Below are 20,810 nucleotides of genomic sequence, written 5' to 3' on the forward strand. Positions count from 1 at the left end.
CATATAAGAATTGCTATTACAGCAGTTAGAAATAGTCATACATTTGAATTTGTTTAAATAGAAAAAGAATCAGAGAGATTTGCTTCTTACCTATGATACTATTGAGAGACAAAAGTTGTAGATCTGAAATAAAACTAAAAGCCGTTCATCGGGCATTGTTAAACAAACTACATTCAAGGAGTATATGTTTTACTGTAAGTGGTTGCAAGCAGTGCACACACTGAGAAGGATCATTCCTTGTAAGCAGATATAGACGTGTAAGGTGAGTGTGACCTATTCGGATTCCCAGCTTGGCATGCCCGAGAGAATGTCTGTGACAGTCTCAAGGACCTGGTTTAATTAAAAAGGGGTACATCAATTGCTAGTCTTAGTCGTGCTTTTCACAATGAAACTAGCACCTAGTATTATCATGATGTGTTCAGTTAAAAGAGATGTGATATACATAAGCTCATTAGTAATCACATAAATATGTCATCAATTAATAAGTTTAGCATAGTAGAGGCATTTGATGCAAGAAAGCAAGCTTATGCAGCATCAGCCAAGAAAAAAAAAAAAAAAAAGTAAAATAAATAAATAAAAAATAACCACTTCCACTTCACCCCTCTGTTCGTTCGAAATACCTGTCCAGCTGAGCTTTAAACTTATTTAGGCTATCAACTTCCACGACAAGGGATGGAAGTCTGTTCCACCTACCAACCACCTGCTGGCTAAAGGCAAATTTCCGCACATCTATCCTACATCTGTCTTTCCTCAATTTGAAACTTATGCCTCTCAGGTGATTATTCTGAGCAAGAGGAAGAATCCCATCAGCATTGAGCATGCTCAAACCATTCAAGGCTTTGTACACCTCTATCAGATCACCTCGCTGGTAGGCGCCTCCGTAGCCAGGTGGGAAGGAGCAGCAGTGCGTAGCACACGCTTCTTGATTAGACCGGGGTTCGAGCCGTCACCACCAAAACGAGGATGCGGAAAGGTCAGGGAATGACCACCGCATATTCACGGAGCAATATGGCCTTAGTTGCTAGTGCTCCTAAAAACCAAATAACTAACTAACTAACCTCGCTGGTGCCTAGTCTCCAGACACTGTAATTCGCAAACGTAAGCCTTTCTTCATAAGAGCACCCCCTTGTTCCATTCACTAATCTTGTTGCTGTTCTCTGTACTCGTTCCAGCAGCTTTACATCCTTCTTGAAATGAGGCCTCCAGGCCTGTATACAGTACTCTAGGTGTGGCCTGACCATTGCCTTATACAAGGGAATAATCACCTCCTTATCCCTGCTAGAAAAATTCCTATATATCATTGACAATACGCCATGAGCTACTCTTGCAGCCCGTCTGCACTGCTCAGGGAACTTCATATCTGCCTGCACAACCACCCCCAGGTCCCTTTCATTCTCTACCACTGTCAGTGTAGTACCACAGAGTTGATACGTTGCTCTGGGGTTGCTGTTTCCCATATGTAGTACTTTATATTTGTCAATGTTAAACTTCATTTGCCACCTCTCAGCCCATCTGCTCAACCTTTCCAGATCCTGTTTGCAGCAGCATAGTGTCAGTAGTGTCCTTGACAACCCTGCCAACCTTCGTATCATCTGCAAACTTGGACATTAAGATTGATATACCATCATCAATATCATTTATGAATACAGAGAACAATAAAGGACCCAATACTGAACCCTGAGGGACTCCACTAATAACATTAGTCCACGATGAGCAGTGTCCATTGATTACCACTCTCTGTCTTCTCCCCCTCAACCACTCCTTTATCCATAGCAGCAATTTGCCTCCAATGCCACACTGCTCCAATTTGTGCAGCAGTCTTCCATGTGCAACAGTATCAAAAGCCTTTCTAAGATCCAAGTATATAATATCAAAGTTATTCCCTGCATCCAGTTCTTTTGTGACTGCATCATAGTATCCAATCAAATTGGGTCAGGCAAGACTTCCCCTTAACAAAATCATGCTGTGTCCGAGCTATAACTGAAGTCCTTGTCTAGATGATCCTGCAGTGCTTCTTTAACCAGTGCCTCCATTAATTTTCCGCGAACAGAAGTTAAACTCACAGGTCTATAATTATGTGTGTCAGCCTTTGATCCTCCCTTGTGAATTGAGGTCACATTTGCACATCTCTGTCCATGGGTACCTCCCCGAGTCCAAGGAAGCTCTCATATTATGGCTAAGGGTTTGTTTACTTCCTTTGCTGCCTCCTTTAATATAACTGGATAGATCCCATCCACCCCAGGTGCCTTTCTTGTGTTTATCTTCAACAATTTCTCCTCCACTTTACTCTCAGTTATTACAAGATTCTCTAGCTTACTGCTAGAGTTGAATACACCTCTGGCATCCCTCGCTGAATAACTCCTCATGTGTGAATGTCGATGCAAAATATTCATTTAGTTTGCTAGCTACCTGAGCAGGGTCATCAACAGTTGACCCATCGATATCAAGTGGACCAATCTGATTCATCCCCTTCCTTCTAGAGTTACATAAGTAAAGAACTCTTTGCTGTTTTTCTTTGCATCCCTTGCCAAGGATCTCTCATAATCTGCCTTCGCCTGCCTAACCTCCTTTGTGACTTGGTTACAGATCAACTTGTATCTATCATAGGCTTCTGTGTCACGTGTTAATTTGTATGTATCCATGCATTTTTCTTCTCTGCCATATGCCTCATTAGTTCATCTAACAATCCATTTAGGCCTAAACCTTGAACAATATTTCTTAGTTGGTATGTAAAGCCTAGTAGCTTGCAAGATAAGTTCTTTGAATGCTTCCCATTTTGAATTTGCTGTTGGTAACATTATCAGTTGATCTCACTGTATAGAATTTAAATAACTGTCTTAGTCCATCGTAGTCGCCTTTACGAAAGCAATACCCCTTCCCTTTACCCCTAATGGTAGTTACCTCTTTGAATAACTCCCACTTCAGAACACTGTGATCACTGCCACCTAGTGGTTCATTTATCTGCAGATTCTTAATGCATGAAGAATCACTACTGATAATCAAATCAAGAGTATTACTCCCTCTAGTTGCCTCCCGAACATGCTGATGTAGAAAAAGTTTATAAGTTCAATAATTGAAAAATAATAAGGGAAGTTTACTTCAGTATAATACATAGAACACTTCTGTATGATTCTCACCAGCAATTAAAACGAAAAATTCAAAAATCTTGCATTACAGTAAAAAATAATTAGAAGAAATTTAATGAAAAAATTGCAAAACAATTTTCCTTCTTGAAGCTGACAACACTTTTAACCGTATGTCGTGATCACAGGAACAAAAATTACCTAATAGTGGTGAGCGTGAAACTTAAATAGGGATTATTTGTCTCTGTGCATGCGTTTTTACACGCATGCACACGCATGTAAAAAGCCCACGAATCGGAGATTAGAAATGGCCGGCGAACATTAACAGAATTTTTGTGTAATTTAATTTCGACCATTTCTGCAATTAACAGTCTGGTATAATTATGTTGGACACTAAGTATTTTGGTCTTGTTAAATAAAAGAGTATGAGGTGACATTTCGTTAACAGCATGAAAGGATAATTCTGACGCTGCTGAACAAAGAAGCACAAACTGAGGCTGCATTTTGATTTACACAAAAATTCAGAGGAAAATGTGTAGAACCTTGGTACAATGAGTTGCAATCCCCACAAGAAATGTTGTATACCAGGTCATTTATTTGTGTTGCAAATGAGGACTGAGCGATTTTTCAGTATGGTGTGTAGTTTCTGTATTGGCCTGGCCACAATTTTAAATTCGATATCTTTTAAAGAAGCTGTTAAAAAGCTGTTTGTGCCACTATTCAACATATGGGACAAAAATAAAGTATTTTTTAATATTATGATTGTTGGTTGATATAATATTTTGTATCCTATCCCTAGCTTGTACCCTAATTCGGTTTATTGTAGCAAGGGGATAACTCCTGTTTAAGAATCTGCTGGTTAATATTTGAATTTCTGATCCCAAAGAAATCTATTATCTTTAATCTATTTCTAAATGCCTATAAATATTCAATGATTCCAACGTTGAATATTTATAGGCATTTAGAAATAGATTAAAGATAATAGATCTCTTGTAGGAGAACGGGTCATAGCTGTTATAATGCAGAAGCATACCGGTGTTTGTAGGTTTTCAATAGATGTTAAATTGGATTTTATTGAAGTCCCAAGTAAACGTGAAATTTAGAAAATTTAATGACTTTGTATCCATTCCCTCCCTTTCCAATGTAATTTTGAGTCTAGAGTGAATATTATTAAATGAATGTAAAATGTCTTGAATAGTACTACTATCAGTAATAACTAGAACATCATCTAAATACCTCCCATAGAATGTGATACAGGGTAGAGAAGGCATCAAATGTATATGCTCAATCGTTGAGAGATAGATCTCTGATATTAAGCCACTCAAGCTTAATCCCATCAGCAAACCAAAAATTTGTTTGTATATTCAAGCAAAATTGCATTCAAGCAAAATTGCATTGATTTCCCCTTCTTTGTAGTTTTGAAATTTAATTAATTTATGAGAATGAATTATTGGAATATAAGATATGGCCAAAGTAATTTTGTTACTACAAGGATGCAAGCAATGCTTTATAAATATTATACATATTTATAAAACATCCATTTTAAGAGCAACTGAAAAGTATTTCATTTAGTTATTTGTTTTATATTATTGTTATAGAATAAGTGCCAATTTTGATTTCATTTCATTATGCATTACAAAGATTTGCTGTCTAACTGTAAATACTTGATTCTTGATTAAATACTTCTCTTGTTATTTATAAAAACATTTCATCTCATAACTAATTACATAGAAATGATTACCATCTAAAAAAAAGTAAAGTGCAGCCATTATCAACCCACTGCAGGGTGGAAGCCTCCTCAACAATTCATGCTGAGGGAAAAGGACCATAATCTGCCACGCTGGTCCAGTGCGGGTTGACAGATCGACCGTATTCAGCAGTCAGGGGCTTGAACCCCGGTCTACTCAAAGAGCGTGTGCTACTGCACTCCCGCTCCTGCCCACTCGGCTACGGAGGACATTTCATCTCATAACTAATTACATAGAAATGATTACCATCTCTCAAGCTGATTATTTTGGAATCTGAGTGGAATCTGAGTGACAAGAAGGAAATTGTAAAGCTGGTCTTAAAAAACATGTTAAAGACAACACAACACATGGTGTGTTCCAAAAGTTTAGAAACTGGAATAATATTTGGTAGATAATGTATTGATAAATTGGATTTTACATTCTCCATTGTATAAAGAATTTTTGTACAGAGTGCTCCTTGGCACTCTGTACATAGATTCCAATGTTTCTGCATCTTCTTGAAGCATTCCTGATTTGTTTCATTTGCTGCTAATAGTTCCTGTATTCTATTCTGAATAATTTCCTTAGCCATTGCAAATCTGTGGCCTTTCAATGGGACTTTAAAGTTGAGAAACAAAAAGTCACAGAGCTAAAGTCATTGAGCATGGCAGATGGGGGACCACAGTGAGTGCTTCACAAGAAATTCTTGAATGGAAAATGGCAAGTGTGTAGGAGCATTGGCATAATGCAAATTCCATGAAGCCTACTTTTTTTGGCATTCTTTTTTCTGAAGTACATTACGTAGTTGTCATAGAACTGTTTTGCAGTATTCATGGTTTGCTGCTTGACCATTTTCACATTTGATCAAGATTATCTTGCTTTTATTTTTGGGCCTTGAAGAAGATAGTCTTCCATTGAGAGAACAAGATCTTTGTTTCTGGGCCATATACTCACAGTTCATCACCAGTAATGATGGAAAAATGAAGTGTGGGTCAGGAGCAGCACACTGACAATGATCTTGATTCTGACTTGTGAGAACTGGCTGCTCTTTGATCTTCAATGAAGATGCAAGGCAAAAACTTGGCTGAAATGCATCACAATTCCCATATCTTGTGTTAAAATTGATTGGCATGTCTGATAAGAAATACCAGTTTCACTAGCAACTTTACAGATAATTAAACTTCAGTTTCTCTTGATCAGCTCATAAACACAAGTGATGAAATCATGGGTTTTTAATTGTGCAGGGTGGCTAAACCAATAAAATCATCTTTTATGGACAATAAATCCTCTTTAAACTTGAAAACCACTGAAAAGTCTTCAAACAATACATAGCATTTTCTCTTGTTATTGTTATTTGGTTTTTTTTAGGAGCATTAGCAACTAAGGCCATATTGCTCCAAGAATATGCGGTGGTCATTCCCCGACCTTTCCGCATCCTCCGTATTTGGTGGTGATGGGCTCGAACCCCGGTCTAATCAAGAAGCGTGTGTTACACACTGCTTCTCCTTCCCACCTGGCTACAGAGGCGCCGCATTTTCTCTTAAAGCTGTTTTTAACATTGTGGGTGATACCGTGTTTCTTAAATTTAAAACAAAATTTGATGCAAATTTGTTGCTCAGTAAAATTTAACATTAAATTTAAAATGCTTTGAAACAAGTAAAACACACCTATTCAATGTACATTGAGACTGACTGCAGATAAAAGACAACATGCTATGACAAGTTAACTTGTTACAGTGCCACAATTTCAAGATACCAAGGTGAATCCTTAAAAACGTTTTGGTCACACCTCATACACCTCTGTATTTCTTTAAAATTAAAATGTATAGTCCAGCAAGTTTGTTCAAACTTTGCAGTTCTCAATCTATCTTTGATATTACCAGCTTCTGTCTTTTTTTTTTTTTTAAATTGAATTTAAAAAATTTCTAAAATTAATAAAAATGTTTGGAAATAAAATAATTAATTTTTAAAAGTAACAGTAACAATTTACCATGATTTTTTGGAGTATTGTATTTCTTTATGACTTTGCTGCCTTCAGGTGAGTATACTACAATTCCTAATGTAGACACCCCATATAATATATGTAGATGAAAAATTTATTACAATTTTTTTCTTTGCTTCTCTTATTCTCTGCATGCTTTCTTAGTCTAATATTGTGTTTTTTTTATCCCTTAAAACACCACTTATCAAATCCTCTTTCCTTAATGTATAGGAACTGGCAAAAGAGAATTGGCATCTTTTGAGCAGACACACAGAAAACATCCTTGTTAACATAAAATCTCATTTAATTAAAAACTTGAATTTTGATACTTACCTTCTGAAGAAGCATCTCCAGAACCAAGTTGCTATACTTGATTTCTTTGTAGGTAGGTGACATGCCTTTTTTGAATTTTGCTAAGAATAGTCTTTATTTATAAATCCGCAGAGGAGCCATTTTTGACAGTCTCCCAGTCACAGTTTTTGTTTATTCAGATGTTTTTCTTTATAGTTTGGCTGTTTGAAAACTGCTGCTGCAGGTGTTGAGGTTCAATAAATTATTTAATGAGTAGAGTTTTTGAAAAGTTCATGTGAACCAGGAGAGAAAAAAAAAAAAAAAACAGTGGGAAATATTGAACAATTACTGCACTATAAGCATTTGATTCAATGAACAACTTAAGTTATACTTTTTTTTGCAAGACAATGGCTCAACTACTTAAGGGTTACAGAGTAGATGCAATTAACCTGGAGGATGTAATTTTAAATACAAATAAAAATCATAGAACCAAATATTCATCATTTTACAATCTCTCTCTGGCCCTGTAAACACAAGTTGTGCACAACAGTAGTGAAATTATAGTAACCTTATAATACCGTGATAAATCTGACTAAAAAATGAATAGCAAATGCTTAGAAAACGGTACTCACCTTTGTACAAATCTGCAATAAAATTTTTTTGGTAGATGGTGGTTAAATTTAGGTTGGAAGAAGCGTTAAAAAGAACTAAGGTGGGGGAATGGGGTGAAAATATTTTAAACAGATTTTAAAATGAGCGCAAGGAAGTAGAAATGCAGGTCTCCAATCCTTGGTTGTCATAAAGAGGTTAAAAAACGTAAATGAAAAAAAAGAGAGAAGACCGGTGGTGCCAATAGTCGTTACGAGGGACTTTCGTGAGTAAACCGTCATCAGTTGGCAAATGGAAGAGAAGTGAGCGCGTGTTGTATTTAAAGTTTATCTAAACTCCCATGATGCTCTTTTTGACACGTGGGAACTTTAGCCGCGAGAGGTTCCAAGCCGGTGAAAGGTTGAAGGGAAGTTTAGCGTTAACAATGTTGAGATCGGAATGGTGTTGGTACCATTCGATGGTGAGGGCTTCATATTGAAGAATTCTGTAGCTCGATCTAAGTTTAATAATAGTGATGGCAGAGTCAACAAGGGGGGGGTGTGGTTGTGGGTTTGAGCATGGGTTGTTAACTCAGTGCAGGATTGACTTGTCTTGAAACTGTTGAAGTAGTAGTATGCGCACATACTACCACTGTTGAAGTGGTAGTATGCGTGGGTATTGGAAGTTGTGGAGGAACCGAATTTGGTGGTAGTGCTGCCGATGTAACAGGTGTCGCAGTTCGGTTGGCATTTTATGAGATATATTAAGTTATTGAGATCATTGATGGGATATTTGTGTGTATCTTTGTAAGAATTAAATAGGGAACCTAGTTTATTGTAAGTGGAGAAGGTGAGGGAGATGTCGGTATCTTTGAATGTACGTCGGAATTGTGATTATTTAAATTTGTGTCTGTTGTATAAATAGTAAGATTAAGAAAATTAATCTGGTTGCCCGTTGCGATTTCGAGGGCAAGGTTTAGCCTGTCATATATTGTATTGAATTTTAAAAAAAGATTGTCTATGGTTGTTCTGTTGCCTATTATTAGGATATCATCAGCGTAGTGGATGTATAATTTAATTTCAGAGGGGAAAGGTTGTAAAATTTGGTTTTCAATAATGGTGAGATAAATTTCAGAAAGGGGGTAGAAATGCCTAAACCCATTGGTAAACCAAATGTTTGTCGATAAATTTTATTGTTGAATCTAAAATATCTAGTGTCTAGTAAAAGAATGGTAAGTTCAAGGATGTGGTCAACAGACACAAATTTAAATACCAAGATTTTCAGAAAAAATACGCACACCGGTAAATATCTACATTTCACTTCACATCATCCCCTTAATACCAAAAAAGCTGTCCTACACAACCAAATCTACAATGCTATCAAATTCACCTCTTCACAAAACGATCTACACAATGAACTTCAATACCTTACTGATAAATTCATAGCCAGGAGCTATCCCCCTCAACTCATCCAACACACAATATCCACCGTTAAAAACAGTATTAATAACCCCACCAGACACAGTCACAAGACAAATACTCGCATAGTTCTCCCTTACCATAGTGAACTCGCAGCACAATTCCGACGTACATTCAAAGATACCGACATCTCCCTCACCTTCTACACTTACAATAAACTAAGGTTCCCTATTTAATTCTTACAAAGATACACACAAATATCCCATCAATGATCTCAATAACTTAATATATCTCATAAAATGCCAACCAAACTGCAACACCTGTTACATCGGCAGCACTACCACCAAATTCGGTTCCTCTACAACTTTCAATACCCGTGCATACTACCACTTCAACAGTTTCAAGACAAGTCAATCCTGCACTGAGTTAACAACCCATGCTCAAACCCACAACCACACCCCCCTTGTTGACTCTGCCATCACTATTATTAAACTTAGATCGAGATACAGAATTCTTCAATATGAAGCCCTCACCATCGAATGGTACCGACACCATTCCGATCTCAACATTATTAACGCTAAACTTCCCTTCAACCTTTCACCGACTTGGAACCTCTCGCGGCTAAAGTTCCCACATGTCAAAAAGAGCATCATGGGAGTTTAGATAAACTTTAAATACAACATGCGCTCGCCTCCCATTCCAGTACAGGTTAAAAGGTATATTATGATCTCACAGAGCTCTCCTAGCGAACTGCTATCTTCTGAGGATACAACAGACCCCCCATCCCCAATCTAATAGAGATCTCTGGATCTACTAGGAATAGAGTTGCAAGTCACCACTCCCTCCCCCACTACCAGAAATCTCACCAAATCTTTATTCCATACTGCTACTTAATACCTCCAACATTACTTAACAGGTGTTTTCTTGGATATGCTTCTGTATTGACTTATTACAGTACACAACCCTCCAAAAGAGTATGTAGACACCTCTGTTTTCATAAACCATTGGACCTTCCCGGATAAACAAATGACTCAGACTTATATATAAGGAAAACATATAAGTCACAGAAGTAAGTTAGTTATTCTGATCATGGAATATAGAGTTGAGCTGACTGATTTTGAGAGGAGTTATTGTTATCTCATAGTGTATTCATGCAGACTCAACTTATGTTTGGTTCTGGATATCTTTTAGAAGGTATTGTTTCCATGGATTATTGGCACACCATATTTGGTCATACATGAACTCTTTCATATGTCTATAATTTCGGATTGAAATGTGTCAAATCTTTGGCATTATTAATACACATTAAAATAATTTCAACTTTTTTTTCAATGTAATTACAGATTTTTTATTTATTTATGTTTATTCCTTAATGTTTGAGCACCAATTTAGTTTACTGTGAACTATGTAATACATAATTCACAGTAAACTTTAATATGCTTTCTACCAATTTCCGGGTGGTTATAAAATAAGTTTCCCCACTCAGGAGATCCTAGTGTTAAAATGGTTAGAGACAGCACTGTGAAAATTGGTGGGTATGTCATTTAGGGTATGGGAAAGCGATTTGTAGAAGAAACAAAATTTGTTAAAATTTCTGCCACCAGGGGAGAAATTGGCACTGTAAACATGAGGTAGAATACTTAACTTCGGATTAGATTTTAATATCAGAACTTATAAATCTACAGATATTGTTCTATGTGCTTTCACTTGATGACATTCTGAAAACGGAGGACTGCGTGTGACCCAGTTTCACGTAGATCTCATTGGGGATGTTGGCTACATGCTGTTTAATGCTTTCTTTCAAATTGACGAGCGTCTGTATGCCGCCACGTTAAACTGTCTTTCAGGTATCCCCATAGCCAGAAATCACAGGGATTGAGGTCTTGTGATTGGGCTGGACAGAACTGCAGAAGGTCTCTAGAAATGATGCTATCATTTCCAAATGTTGAACGGAGCAGTTCCTTCACTTGTCGACCAACGTGGGGAGGGGCACCATCTTGCATGAACACTACTGTCTCCAAGCATAGCCTTTCTTGCAGAGCAGGAATAATACACTCTCTTAGAAGAGCGCAGTACCCTGCACTAGTTACTGTACACCTTACAGGGCCACAAGGTGTAGACTCTTCAAAGAAAAATGGCCCGATTATAAACTCTGCTGTGAATCCACACCATACTGTAACATATGGACTTTGTAGTGGTCTTTCATGCACAGCAGATGGATGAGAAGTTCCCCATATTCGGCAGTTTTGTGCATTTACTGCCCCATGAAGAGTGAAACGTGCCTCACCAGACCACAAGATCATTTGAGCCCATGTATCATCAATTTCCATATGAGCCAGAAATTGTAGAGCAAAGTCTGTTCATTGTTGCTGATCACAAGACTTTAGTTCTTGCACTACGTGAATCTTGCAAGGGAACTAGCGTAAAATTATTTGAAGCACTTTATGTACAGTAGACCAAGGAAGGTTCAAGTCTCTTGACACACCTCTGGCATTACTGACTGTTAGTGTTTCGCATTCTGACCTGGAGGCCATTGCAACTGCCACTTCATCCACTACTTACATCCTGATATGTGGTCATCCCCTGCCTGAAATTACACCTATCTCCCAGGTCGCTTCAAATTTATTTATTTATTAGTTTTCGAAGCCCCACTGACAATGTCAAAGGTCTTTTATGTAAATCTTTAAGTTTCCGATATTCACATAGTGCTGCATTAGCGTTACTATTATTCTGATAGAACAGTTTTACTAAAAGAGCACATTCCTTTTTTGTAAAAGCCATAATGGTTGTTGATGATGGCATTGCCGTTTCTGCTTTTATCTAACAGGATGTCATTTGTGTAATTAGCGTGTCTTGAAGTAAATGACAACTTTTACATATGTGCAGCGCTGTTTTACCCCCGGTGGTGGAATTTTGAACTTTTTTTTTTTTCTTCTACAAATCACTTTCTCAAACCAAAAATGATATGCCCACCAATTTTCACAGCACTGACTAACTGTTTTGACACTAGGGTCTCCTGAATAGGAAAACTTATTTTATAACCACCCGGTATATGCAGGTCAATGTATAATACAATATGCAAACTAATTTACTCTTAAAGAACTTTTCTAGCATCTCTTGGAGATTCTGTCACTGTTCAGGATGTGTAGAACTTCAAATAAAGAGGAGGGCTGTTCGATAAAAAAATGAACATAATTTTGTTTTCGTAACATACCAAAGTAGTCCCCATTTGATGAAATGCGCTTACACAACATTTCTCCTATTCTTCAAAAACATGGTGGAAGCTATTTTTTTCAATGCATTTGAAAATCACCTCCAATGTCTTTACAACCTCTTCTAGTAACTAGAAATGTTTCTTTGCAACTCCTTTAACTTTAGAAATAAATAAAAAAAAATCACAGGATGCAAGGTGTGGGGCAGATGAGGAACACATTTGATATTAATGCTGGGCTAAGCACTCAATGACAGTATGACCAATGTGAGGCCTCACATTGTCGTAATTGCGGAATCCACTCACCTACATACAGTTGCAGCCGTTTGAAATGAATGCGATCCTGCAAAGTGTGCAGTAAAGTTCTGTAATAAGGTCCTGTAGCATTTGTATGACCTGGCACAACATGCTGGTAAACCATTCCTTGAATGTAAAAAAAAAAAAAAAAATGTGACCATAACCTTTCCTGCAGAACTCGCAACTTTTGCTTTTTTTGGTGTTGGTGATGAAATGACTTCCAAACAGAGCTTTGTTGCTTACTGTCTGGGTCGAAATTATGAAGCCATATCTCATCAGCCTTTATTACCTTGTGCAGAAGCTCACCATCTTCAGCAACCATCCATTGCAATTCCTGATAAACCTCTATGCAAACTTGCTGTTGGTTAGGTGTGAGTAGTCTTGGAACCCAGCATGCACAACATGTGTCGTGGAGAATACCATGCATGCTTTCTACTGATATTCTCAACATCTTTTTATTGCTTTACTGTTATACTATGATCTTCTCTCATGATTACAGAAGCAGTGTTTATAGTTTCTGTGGTGACAGCAGTGGTTGGAGCTCCAGGACCAATGATTTTTTGATTGAATCATGTCCATCTTTAAACTTCCTGCAGGTTTGTGAGTTGTGCTGTATGGGAGCATAGATTCACCATACGCCCCTTTTTAACATTTCACATGCTGTAGCTGATGTTTTCTTGAGATGGAAACAGAATTTGAGAGCAGCATACTGTTCCTCACATGTCACGTTCATTGTTATGTATGCAAAACTTAACAGGCATAAACTTTACTGACTGCCAGGGTCAACTGTGCAGTTGCTATGTGATGCAGCTTGGTTTGGTCTTAAATTCTGCAGCTCAGCTAGGAATAGCAAGCAGTATGGTTGTTCATGAAAAATTATGATCATTCTTTATTGTATATCCCTCATAGCACTTCTCTATATTTATTAGCTGTGATAGAAGTTCAAGGGACAATCACTATGATTTCCACAGCTGTTTAATATTTCCTAAAATATAATTAATGTAAATTGTGTTTATGCAGCATTTTGTTTGTTGGATATTGGGTTTATACACCAAAAACTCTGAGTTTTTGAAAAACTCTCATTGAAAACTCTGTTGCGTATGCATGACTACATGACACGATGATGGCATGAAATAGTTGACCAAATAAGCAGAGCGCAGCAGGGAACATATTGAAGCAGCACATGACAAATCTGTACATGAAATCTGCCTATCCTTATGCTTACATACCCCTCTTGATAGACAGTCTCTGTCGCTGAAAACATTTTTACATGGTTAAATCCATGAGAAAACAATGAAAAATATATATTAAAAAAGCTATGCCACAAGTGACCAGAATTATTGAGGGGTGTGGGAAACAACCATTGCAAAAAGATAAAAGACTGACTTGTGATGAGATTGCATGTGTTGTTAGTATCAGTCTTGGTACAGTTTATACCATTTATGCCATTTTAATGAGAAAAAAAAAAATTGCATTTTGTACAGTACTCCACTTTCTGTCCAAAGGTGAAAAGACATCTGTTGGTAAATCGCATCTTTGTTGTTACCCAAGTGGAAAAGAGAAGGGGTCTCTTTTATACAAGAAATCCTTATGATTGGTGACCTATGGTCACGGAATTTTGAACTTGAATTAAAATGAAAATTACTGGTGCTAGTCTTTAGTGTGATATTGAGTATAGACCTAGAGAATTTCCTATGACCATTCCACTCAACTTTGAGTTAGCCATCTTCAAGTGGAGGCATTAATTCCTCCCTCCATGCAGCCAAGCAAATTGGCATTGAAGACCACTATGGCCATAGTTTCTGATGCGCTTAATAAATCTCTAAACCAACAACAACAATGGCATTGAACACACATGGGTACAAACCTATATACATGTACTCAATGACAATTTCCCAGGAGTTAAATGTCTTCAGTAACACTCACAATGGAGTGTTCTGCCTGAAGGCATTAAGGAAAAAATCCAATTAAAGTGGTATGGATGTATAGAAAGGGTGGGAGAAGGAAGATTATCTAAACATATTCGAAGAAAGAACAGATCAATATAAAAACTTGTTGGGCACTGAATATAATTCATTTACAAGGCAAGTTTATGAGATAATTTACAAGATCAACTACTTGACAACTCTGCTCTTCTTAATGACAAATTTCAAGCCCAGATGTTGGTTTATATTCAGCACCCAATAAAGATTTAATTTAATATCAAAATTTATGTGAAGTTCAGTGTCCATTACTTAAAATCATTCTAAATAATACATCTTATGTACATCACATAAAAAAAAGAAAAATGAAGATTATTTTTAACTAATGTGTAATTATATAATTGTTTCTGTGAAGTTTTGAAGTCATATAGTACTTATCCACATAAAAATAAGGAATTTGATATACACGTAAGTTAGTTATAAACCAGTTATACAAATATATTAACAAAAGTCAGTAGCTTTCGGGACGCGTGTCCCTTTGTCAACTGACAAATTAAATACAAAATTAAATACAATACAACGAGCTGAGTGAGGCACGTTAATCATGCGTCATTGTTGTTGCGCGGACGTGTGCTGCTTTCTACGCCACTGATCATCCAGCAATAAAACGGTTGTCTCCAGGATGGGATGTAGACGTATGCCTTTCTGGCAATTTAATGCCTTTGGATTGTTTACTATGTTGAGTGACTCTAGCCATAGGTGGTGGCGAGAGTGCCATGAGTGGTCTACTATTTCAAAGTCATGTTTGGGGTCAAGATCGTGGTTGGTGGCCCAAAAATGTTCCGCGACCGCGGACTGGTCAGTTTCGGCAAGCCGGATTGCTCTGTCGTGTTCCGTGAGGCGATCCTGGAGATGCCTTGATGTTTCTCTTATGTAGCAACTGTTACAGTCTCTACAGGTGATGCGATATACCACATTGCTGCGTAAGACAGGTGTGACAGGGGTCTTCACGCTGGAGACAAGTGAACGTAGGTTCCTGCAGGGTAATTGCACACATTTGATGTTGTAACTTCTAAGGACCTTCGAGATCCGTCCTGACACGCCTGGATAATAGGGAATGTAGGCGGACGATATACCGACTTGGTTCGGTGGTCTTGGGTTGGATGTGAGTTCTTCTGCCTGTAATAGGCATCTGCTTAGTAAACCACATTTGGTTAGGTCCGCCTTCACACGGGAGATCTCATTACGCCTAATTGTGTCTGTGCTGGAATGGCTCCAAGCCCTGGAGAATAGGGTGCGGGCAGTGCTACTGATTTTTGTTAATATATTTGTATAACTGGTTTATAACTAACTTACGTGTATATTAAACTATGGACTCCAGTACTCCAGGCCCATTCGTTACTATAAGGAATTTGTTTTGCTGTAGCATTGGTTCTTTCTGTCACATGAGATACTTAGAGTTAAAAGTGCCATATTCACATCATCCCTTTGTAGTTTTCTTTTAAATTTGCTGAATGGACTAGATGAATGAATGAATGCATATTTGTTTCCAATATGAAGGAAAACTCCTTTGGGGCTTTGCTCTGATGAGTCAATAAATAGCCTCCACTCTGTTGGTTGGTAGAAAATTCCAAAAAATTTCATAACTGCAGGAATATTGTTGCAATATATCATTGAGTGTTCTTCAGAAAAATGAGGGAACCAATTCTTTTTCATAATGTCTATACTATGAAAAGACTTTTTAGGGTCAGCAGATTCTTGGATTTCAGTCTTGACCCTAAAAGCTCTACAAACCCTCGTGTAGATTTAAATCTCTCACAACTTCATTAAATTTACTTTGTGTAAACTGCTGTGGCCCACAGTTGGAAATATCTTTGTTACAATAACTTATTTCATCCTCTGGATCACAAATGTCAGATTCCAGATCTGACACCATACATTCAAGAACAGTGGGCAAAAGTGATACCAGTAGTTTAGGTCCATGGAGTACTGATCTTGCAGCTGAAATACTGTTGTTGAGATAAACAACTTGTTATTTTGCATTATAACCTGCTACATTTATGGAACAAAAGTAGCAGTTATTAATATGATCCGAATGTTGTCTCCACACCATGGGAATGGCAAATGTCATGGCTTTCTTTTTTACCATAATCACAACCACCTCAATGAATGTGTGGCACACTCTGGGGGGGGGGGACAACTTATCTTGGTAACCTAATATAATTCCAAAATGTGCATCACAAATGATGTTATCTCCTGCCTTTGTTTTACCACAACATAGTTACTGCAGATGTAACAAAATATGTTTCACACAACCACAACTTGCTGTTGTCTAAAGCAGATACTGGTTAGCATGGCTGTACCAGAAAACAATGCAGAAGAAATGCTTTGCAGGTTTATATACCTCTGACATGTCTAAACACATCTAGGCACACCTGTACCTGGCAATTACAAAGGAAGTAGAATGCATATCGTGTTGTATGCATGGAATGTGGCGCCTCCGTAGCCAGGTGGGAAGGAGCAGCAGTGTGTAACACACGCTTCTTGATTAGACTGGGGTTCGAGCCCGTCAACACCAAATACGGAGGATGCGGAAAGGTCAGGGAATGACCACCACATATTCTCGGAGCAATATGACCTTCGTTGCTAATGCTCCTAAAAACCAAACAACAACAACAGCATGGAATGTGTGTATCTAATAAAACATTTCTTACTGTTTGTAAAAATATCTGATAGGTAAAAACAATTGGGATTTTTAGAATTAGTATTAAAAATACACCCAAAAACACCATGAATTTTGAAAATATCAAGTGTCCACCCCACCTTCTAGTTCTGATTGTTGAAGGGATGTGTAACATCTGCCACTCTTTATTTATTTTTATATTTTTCTGTAGTGTTTATTAGTTTCATTATATCCATCTATTCACATGCACATAACATAACTGTCCTAACTTTATTTTAATGCCATTTGATATTGGAAAGCCTAAATAAATTTTGTTGACCAAGTCCAGTTTTGGGTAAATTTGACTGCATCTTTACATGAAACACCTTTACCCCAATTCACAAAGGAGGATCAAAGGGCGACACAAGTAATTAGACCTGATAGTTTAACTTCTGTTCCAGGAAAATTAATGGAGGCAATGGTTAAAGAAGAGCTGCAGGATCATCTAGACGAGACTTCAGTTATAGCTCGCACACAGCATGGTGGCGCCTCCGTAGCCAGGTGGGCAGGAGCAGCAGTGCGTAGCATATGCTTCTTGATTAGACCGGGGTTCGAGCCCTTGAGGCACCAAATACGGAGGATGCGGAAAAGTCGGGAATGACCACCGCATATCCCCAGAGCAATATGGCCTTAGTTGCTAATGCTCCTAAAAACCAAATAACAACAACACAGCATGGTTTTGTTAAGGGAAAGTCTTACCTGACCAATTTGATTGGATACTATGATGTGGTCACAAAGGAACTGGATGCAGGAAAAAGCTTTGATATCATATATTTGGATCTTAGAAAGGCTTTTGATACTGTTGCCCATGGAAGACTGCTGAACAAATTGGAGCAATGTGGCATTGAAGGCAAATTGCTGCTATGGATAAAGGGATGGTTGAGTGGGAGAAGACAGAGTGGTAATCAATGGATACTGCTCATCGTGGACTAATGTTATTAGTGGAGTCCCTCAGGGTTCAGTATTGGTCCATTGTTGTTTTCTGTATTTATAAATGATATTGATGATGGTATATCAAGCTTAATGTCCAAGTTTGCAGACGATACAAAGGTTGGCAGGGTTGTTAAGGATGCTAATGACAGTACACTGCTGAAACAGGAGCTAGAAAAGTTGAGCAGATGGGCTGAGAGGTGGCAAATGAAGTTTAGCATTGACAAATGTAAAGTACTACATATGGGAAACAATAACCCCAGAGTGACGTATCAACTATGTGGTACTACACTGACAATGGTAGAGAACGAAAAGGACCTGCGGGTAATTTTGCAGGCAGATATGAAGTTTTCTGAGCAGTGCAGATGGCCTGCAAGAGTAGCTCATAGTGTCTTGTCAACGATATACAGGAATTTTTCTAGCAGCGATAAGGAGGTGATTATCCCCTTGTATAAGGCAATGGTCGGGCCACACCTTGAATACTGTATACAGGTCTGGAGGCCTCATTTTAAGAAGGATGTAGAGCTTTTGGAACGAGTACAGAGAAGGGCAACAAGATTTGTGAATGGAACAAAGGGTTGCTCTCATGAAGAAAGGCTTAAATTTTGCAAATTACGGTGTCTGGTGACTAGGCACCTGTGAGGTGATCTGATTGAGGTGTATAAAGCTTTGAATGGTTTGAGCATGCTCAACGCTGATGGGATTGTTCCTCTTGCTCAGAATAATCACCTGAGAGGGCATAAATTCAAATTGAGGAAAGACAGATGTAGGATAGATGTGCAGATGTAGGATAGATGTGCGGAAGTTTGCCTTTAGCCAGCGGGTAGTTGGTTGGTGGAACAGACTTCCATCCTCTGTTGTGGAAGTTGATAGCCTTTACGGCTGAGCTGGACAGGTATTTGGAACGAATGGAGGGGTGAAATGGGAGCAGTGTTTTTTTTTTTTTTTTTTGCTGATGCTGCATAAGCTTGCTTTCTTGCATCATATGCCTCTATTAATGCTAATGAAATCCCCAAGTTTGGACTTGGGGACTGTAATAGTGCTGTTCTGGCGAAACCAAATTTTGATAAAATTTGGTTACAGTTTGAAAAACTATTATGGTATCTGTATATGAAGTGCACATATATCCATTCTTCTTAGATTAAAAATCGAACAATGCAATGATAGGAATTATATTTAGTATATAAAGTTCTGTTACTGCTTCATTGTTCCCTCATTTGCCATGCCCAAATTCTGTCAGTGGGCCTGTGTTACTCACGTTTGCAGTATCTCTTGTTGAAGACATTCTGTTTAGATTGAGAGAGTGTGCACATAAAAGTGATTGGTGTTATCCATGAAATTATGGTATGGAGCCTAACAGGCTACTGGAGTGGCATATTGGTTAATTTGGAAGTTCTGGTTTTGAATTCATACAAAGTAAATTTAATAATCAGCATAAAGAAGGAATTAAACAGTTAAATCTTAAATTTAATGGAATTCTTTTAGTAAAAAATTTATATTAAAAAATGTTATTATTTTCATCACAAACAAAACTTTAATTCCATACAATAAAAAAATTTCATTTTCATTTTCTGTAATCAATTGAAACAAAAAATAAACAACATTCACTTGTTACTATTTAATTACTAATTAATTATTCTTTGAGCTTTTATTTTAATTCTTTATTGATTTCAGTTGGGCCTGTTAGGCTCCATACCATAATTGCCAAGTTAATAGAAAATTTAAACTTACTTTAATTTATTCAGTTTAAGTTTGTTTCTTTTTCTAGGCATATGCACAGAGGGTGAGATAAAGAAAACTGTTGCAAAATATATAAATGCTGAAGACTGTACAGCAATAATAAAAACCCAGCTAGAAAACAATCCCCTCTCTGTTTATAAAGAATTAGATTGGAGGTAGGATTATTATTTTTACCATTTGGATAAAAGTTTATTTTCAGAAATGTTTTAGAAAACTTACATTTCTTTTAATCAATCAGGATGCTGCTTTGTTTAACCATTAATTGAATAAATTAAGAATTCAAAAATTTAGAGCTTATTAATTAATTCAGATATCCATGAGAAACAACACATTCATCAAATCTGTTTGAAAGCACTTCAAAAAGCCGAAAAACAACTGCAGATCTCTTTGCATCTAGCACACACACAAAGACATCCTCCTTGGTTTGATCATGTCCTGTTCCAGAAAGATCTGAAAACATTTCGCACATTATTTTAGACTGTGATGTGTTGGAGAATTGACCCCTTCTGTTCTCCCCCGAGCTACTGCACTCCCACTACTTTGTGCCCATTGCTTTGCTGCTCTAGTCTGGGTTATAATTCCATTTAAGTCCAATTTAATTAACAATGAAATTTAATAACATTTAATAAATTTTATTGATTAATTGATAATACTATACTAAGCTAACAGATTCCTAATACAGTGCTACGTATTATGCTATCAAGTTTGGGATAAACGTTACGCTATTCTGTATCAATCTAATATACTATAACAATGGAGGCAAGTATCTTATAATTATATTACTCATAATTTTAATATTAGAACCTTTATTGTGTATGTAACAGGTTGCACCAAGAGAAGGTAAGGAGTTGACAATGGCCAGGGTTCTAGTCAGTCCTCCCTCTTCTCCACAAGCTCAGCT

General features: G+C 37.4%; 1 protein-coding gene across 1 annotated transcript in view; it reads left to right on the top strand.

The window, feature by feature from the left end:
• Nucleotides 1-20,810, top strand: part of LOC150082356 (protein CIP2A-like) — a 105,000-nt gene that overhangs the window by 40,594 nt on the left and 43,596 nt on the right. Inside the window, exons 11-12 of the mRNA XM_090380494.1 lie at nucleotides 7,022-7,175; nucleotides 19,938-20,064. Coding sequence (XP_090236620.1) covers nucleotides 7,022-7,175; nucleotides 19,938-20,064 — 281 coding nt within the window. The remainder of the gene's footprint in view (nucleotides 1-7,021; nucleotides 7,176-19,937; nucleotides 20,065-20,810) is intronic.

This window comes from Mastigoproctus giganteus, chromosome 8, assembly GCF_048544385.1.
Source record: "Mastigoproctus giganteus isolate SK-2022 chromosome 8, ASM4854438v1, whole genome shotgun sequence".
NCBI classification, from domain to species: domain Eukaryota; kingdom Metazoa; phylum Arthropoda; class Arachnida; order Uropygi; family Thelyphonidae; genus Mastigoproctus; species Mastigoproctus giganteus.